This window comes from Lethenteron reissneri, chromosome 41, assembly GCF_015708825.2.
Source record: "Lethenteron reissneri isolate LAM-NWPU_2019-01 chromosome 41, ASM1570882v1, whole genome shotgun sequence".
Lineage (NCBI taxonomy): Eukaryota > Metazoa > Chordata > Hyperoartia > Petromyzontiformes > Petromyzontidae > Lethenteron > Lethenteron reissneri.
Window position 1 is genome coordinate 12,318,026 of NC_083819.1, and position 5,369 is coordinate 12,323,394.

A 5,369-nucleotide genomic window follows, 5' to 3' on the forward strand; every position below is an offset into this window, starting at 1 on the left:
CACCGCTGGTACCAGTCATCGGCAAATCCACTCAGCTCCACGTCCTCCTGCACCACATCACTCCATCTCTTCTCCAGCCCGTGCCGCGCCCGTTTAGCCCCCTCGATCCGGCCGAACAAAGCTGCTTGGGCATGCGGTGGCTGGGCATGCGGGCTACGTGACCCAACACATTTGCTGACACACACATACGGGCCTCCTCCGTTCTCTCTCCACCTGCCTCACCTGGCCGTGGCTCGGGCTCCGTTCCCATGAGCCTGCCCTCAGACCTCGTCTCCACCCTCAGACCTCGTGTCCACCCACAGACCTCGTGTCCACCCACAGACCTCGTGTCCACCCTCAGACTTCGTGTCCACCAGGACCAAGTCCTCGCTCTCCGTGTGGGCTCGGATCTCCTCGGAAGCTTTTGAGCAGCACCAGCGCAAGCGACCGGGCTCTGGGTGGTCACAGCCAGGCCCTCACCACCACCACCTTAAATGTCCTCCTGCAAATTGTTATATCGCACCAACGTTGGTTCCACGTCCCGATTGTCCACCTGCCGACATCGGGGGCCTCGGGCTCGTGTCGTCGACCACGCCGTGCGGGCGGCGGGCGTGGAGTGCTCGAGGTGGCTTCCCCCTCCCCGTCGATGCCCTCATCCACGTGGAAGAGGACGACCCCTGGGAGCCGGGCGGACCTCGCAAAACTCCTGGCGGGCATCTCTGCCCGTGGCCGCCAAGTGCCACGTCGAGTCCAGCAGCACCACGGGGCCAAGCGGCGATGGCACCGCTGCGGCTGCTTGCTGCTGGTGGTGGTGATGTTGAGGAGGAGGGAGAGAGGCAGAGTCTCTGGGCTGGCGCTGCTGCCTATATGTCGCTGCTGGCTGGGGGTGCTGCTGGGAAGAGGGCGTGTGGCTTTGTTCCCTCGCATCCTGGAGCTCATCGGGTCGTGACGCTGGCAATGAAACGTGGGCGTTGTAACTCGTTATCTCTCCCCGTAGTTAATTATGTATTAATTAGGGGCTTAACCATTTCCAACTGAGGTTTCAACGCGTTTGCCATGTGCGTCCATGTGAATTATCTGCGGGGCACGCGGACAATTTCTAGGAAAGATGATCCCGGCGTGAATTCGAGTTTAAGGCCGTGCTGCTATTCTGAACCTTACCCTTGGAAGAACCCTGGCAAGTATGTGAAATTGTTACCCGGGGGCCAATTCTCATCCCGCAATAAAACCCAGATCACACAACGGGTCGCCCACTACGGGGGACGTCACGCCCTGGCTGGTGGCGGTGCGTGCCACGAACTTACCCCGCTCTCACCCGGAGTCCCCTGCCCCGGGAGGCGCGGGAACCTGGGCACTGAAAATAGGCAAGGCAGGACTGGTGCCTGGGGCTATAGGCCCCAACCCGCGTTAAAATGAATCGACGATGACACGTGTCGGAATCTCGTTGATACTTTAATGTGTTGATTTACCTATTTACAATTAACTTAACATTTTAGAATTTTGCGTCAGTTAAAATGTTTCGTTACTCGTTGAATTTAACATGTTGGAACCTTACATTTGTAATAAAAAATAAAGTATTTAGTTTTTTTAATGAATGCGTACAACCTGGCTGTGACATTGAGCTGTTGTTGATGAACACAAGGCGAGGGGCAGGTGCCAACAAGAGGCATGGAGAGACAAGAGGAGGAACGCCTGGAGATAGAGGACATAGGCTGACCACATTAATCAGAATCTTGATTTGAAGGCTACCGGGTGATCTTTGGTTTTTGTGGTGGCTGTAGTGGTGTTGGTGGTTGTACATTGCTAGTGGTGATGGTGCCCATGGTGGGCACAATCAGAATCTTTAGACTGCAGGAGGAATCCGATGAGCTATGAAGGTCTTTTTCACAGATGTCCAGTAGGAGCGGGTCAGCGGGTTACAACAAAAACCAATACAAAAAAACAATAGGAGTGCAAAATAGAGAGAACCGTAAGTGACTAAATATGAATAAAACATGTTTTAGTTGTACTGTTAAGTCCGATTGATCAAGCTTGGGCAAGGCAGCAAAACAGTCCCAGAGCAGCACACCAAGATAACGCCGCACAGTAATCACTCAATACTATGCCACATTAACTATCGATACACACACCTCTCAGCAACACGACCTTATATTTCATACATTTGGACCATGTTTACGAGAGTTATCGTGACCCATTGCTGCAGAGAGAGAGAGATCGTTGATCAGCAATGCTTTCAACCTTGCAAAAGTGCTGGAATACAGAGCGGTGTTATTAATCACGTGGAATAGAACAGCGTGAACATTCCAGCTGCATTGGGGCACTCGCTCCTACGATGTAAATGCGTGCTGCCACACGAGTCACACGTTTGGTCATTGTCATTCCACCCAGGAATATGATCGACTTTAGCAACAGGACAGAGTTTTATTTAATAGTTCAGGTTTAATGAACAGTGCCCGTAGTCCAGTCATAACTCACAGTAAGCACAAACAGGGACAAGTGTCTAGGGAGCAGTCGTGTAGTGGTTACCACTCACGGCCATCAACACCAGGATCAATGATCTGAACCGGTCCTGGGTCTCCCCTAGGTCGATTCGGCCTCAAATGAGTACTTGGTGTGGTGTGTAAACATCGCTACTAGAGAGACAAAGGCGGCCGGACGTGGTGCTGGCCACCCACCCCCTCGTGTGCTGAGCCGGCCTTCATAAGTGCTCGAGAACAGCACTACCCTTAAAAGTCGGTTAAGGCTTTATATAAGGGTGATCTTTGTTCATGTACAATATAACCTTTGCCCAAAATGAAATTAAAGTACTTTAAGCCAACTATAATGAAATACAGTGTAGTAATAAGGGGAGCTCTTGTGCAACTGTGGGTACGTGCTGTGGGCATATATCGATGTGGGTATTCATAGGATATAGAGTGAACAATATTTACAAAAATGTGTTAATCCACTTCTGGATGAAGGCTTCCTCAACCTGTCAGCATTAGGGGTTGTTTGACCATACCTCACGTTTTTGGGTTGATGAAAGGGAGGCCTAAGTACCGCTTCCCATATTGATCGCCACTGATGTTGGCCATGCTGAGATCCAACAGTGCGCGACCGCTCCATTCATATAAAGAAAAGTTATTTACAAATAATTAAAGCAGCACACTTTTTTAATCGCTCCGAATGTTCTTTAATCTCCTTTTTACGCCCAAAGCTCTTGTAGCATAAGTTAATGAGCAAACCCAGCCAGGGCTGCGTCGATCTCAGGAGCACTGCTATAGCGCCCTCTAGCGGCGTCACAGTCACGCTGCAGTCAGCTAACATCCCTCCATAGCCTCAACAGCAACCCCCAACCTGGTTATCTTAGCCTAGGTTATCTCAACGCAGGTTGTCACTGGCCTGCGTTTTCTTTAATACACAAATGAAGTGGTCATGGACGCAGCCTCGACAGAAAGTCGTGCACGATCGAGGGGCAACCATCGTTCAAAGGCAGCGCCTGTGAACGACCGATGGCCCAAACTCCTTGTACTCAAGCGCTGTTATCCACATCTGCTGGAAGGTAGAGAGGGATGCCAGGATCGAGCCGCCAATCCACACCGAGTACTTCCTCTCCGGTGGCGCAAAGATCCTGACAGGGGCTCCGCGTGGCGCTAACTTTGCCAGCTCTTGCCACAGTCTCTCGTCCAGCCCAGGGAAGAGGCTGGATCCCCCAGAGAGCAGGATATTGGAGTAGAGGCTCTTGCGTAGATCGATGTCGCTCCGGGTGACACTTTTCCAGACCAGCTGGTGGATTCCCGGTGTGTCCAGACCGACGATCGTGGGCGAGAAGAGAAGCTCGGGTGCCCGGAAGCGCTGGTTGTGAAGGGTAATGACTTGACCGTCCGGCAGCTTGTAGTCGACAGCCAGCTCCTCTGGCTTCCGTCTAAGCTCCTTCTCGTAGTCCCCGGCCACGTAGCACACCTGTTCTTTGATGTCGGCCACGATCTCCCACTCGGCCGAGCTCACAAACGCGTGTCCCCTCTCGGCGAGAATTCGGCCCAGGTTATCGGTGACGTCTCGCCCGGCTACATCCGAGCGGAGCACAGCGCGCGGGAGCCCGTAACCCTCAAACACAGGCACGGCGTGCGTCACCCCGTCGCCCACGCCGACCGCCAGCCCCGTCACCATGCCGCTGGCGTAGAGCGACAGCACGGCCTGCACGGCGACGTGGACGGCCGGTGCCCCGAACCGCTCGAACAGCAGCTGGACCGCTTGCTCGCGGTTCTCCAGGGGGTTTAGAGGAGCCTCCGTCAGGAGCACAGGCTGGTCCTGCGGTCTCGCGTGCAGCTCGGCCTCGTAGGCGTGGGCCCACACGCGCTCCATGTCGTCCCAGCGCGTCACGATGCCGCGCTCCACTGGGTAGCGGAGGGACAGCACGCCGCGCCGGCACAGCGCCTGTCGCCCTATGTAGAAGCCACCATCGCCGCTACCGCCGGAGTCGTCAAGCCCACGGCTGACGAGCATCGTGTCCCTCTGACGGGGCCGGCCCACGAGCGAGGGCACACAAAAGCGTGGGGCGTTCTCCCCAGCAAAGCCGGCCTTGCATAGACCGGAGCCATTGTCCATGACCACCGCCGGGTTTTCCATGTTCCTGGCTGTCAGGTGCAGGGACGATGGGGCCTTTTAAAGACTGAAAGTGAAAAGTGAACAAAAATGAGAAAGGGATATGTTAAGATGTGGAGTAAGTCATATCTCTAACCCGAACCAACCACTAATCCTAACCACACAAGCTAACCACCCGACAGCCCTACTAACCAAAACTACATTAACCAAACCACAACAATACTAACCATAAGGATATTCACCAGATCACAGCCTTGTGTCCAACTCTCCCACATTAACCAGAGACCATAGCTCTACCCCTAATTAAAATCCCACTAACCAGACCACAGTCCTATGTCTAGCCTTAACCCACGTTAGACTACTTGACTATATCCTTACAACTGTCCCCATCCTTGATTCTAGGCATGATGTTAGCCTGGCCTCTGCTGCTTTTTTATTTGTTCCTTTTTCATGTTTTGTTCAGTGCTCAGTTTTGGTTTTTCACAGTGCGGGGAATATTGTTAGCTGCTCCTACAGAGATACGCTGCCACATCCAGTCTCAGGTATACCTATATATCTCCGACTAGTCTGCTTTCCACTGGCTTTATCATTACACTCTTTCAAAAAGTACCTGGATTATTTAGGTATGATGTCATTGTAATTAAGCCCACTTACAATTATATTGATAAAACTCTTTGTCTGGGAATAAAACTGTAATCATAAAAAAATGCCACTAACATTTGGTAGACTCAATTGAACATTGTTTTTCAGAATGTATATAATCTGATGCCATTTTGCTGCAACACCTTTGAAACAAGCGAATTACA

General features: G+C 52.4%; 1 protein-coding gene across 1 annotated transcript; it reads right to left on the reverse strand.

Annotated features, from left to right (window-relative positions):
- Positions 1-1,418: 1,418 nt before the first annotated feature.
- On the reverse strand, positions 1,419-5,286 carry LOC133352775 (actin-5-like). Its single transcript, XM_061568649.1, has one exon. The coding sequence runs from the start codon at positions 4,585-4,587 to the stop codon at positions 3,445-3,447; it is 1,143 nt and encodes a 380-aa protein (XP_061424633.1). The 5' UTR covers positions 4,588-5,286; the 3' UTR covers positions 1,419-3,444.
- Positions 5,287-5,369: the final 83 nt, after the last annotated feature.

Coding starts and splice junctions, on each gene's coding strand:
- LOC133352775 (XM_061568649.1), bottom strand. CDS start 4,587: ATGGAAAACCCGGCGGTGGTCATGGACAATGGCTCCGGTCTATGCAAG.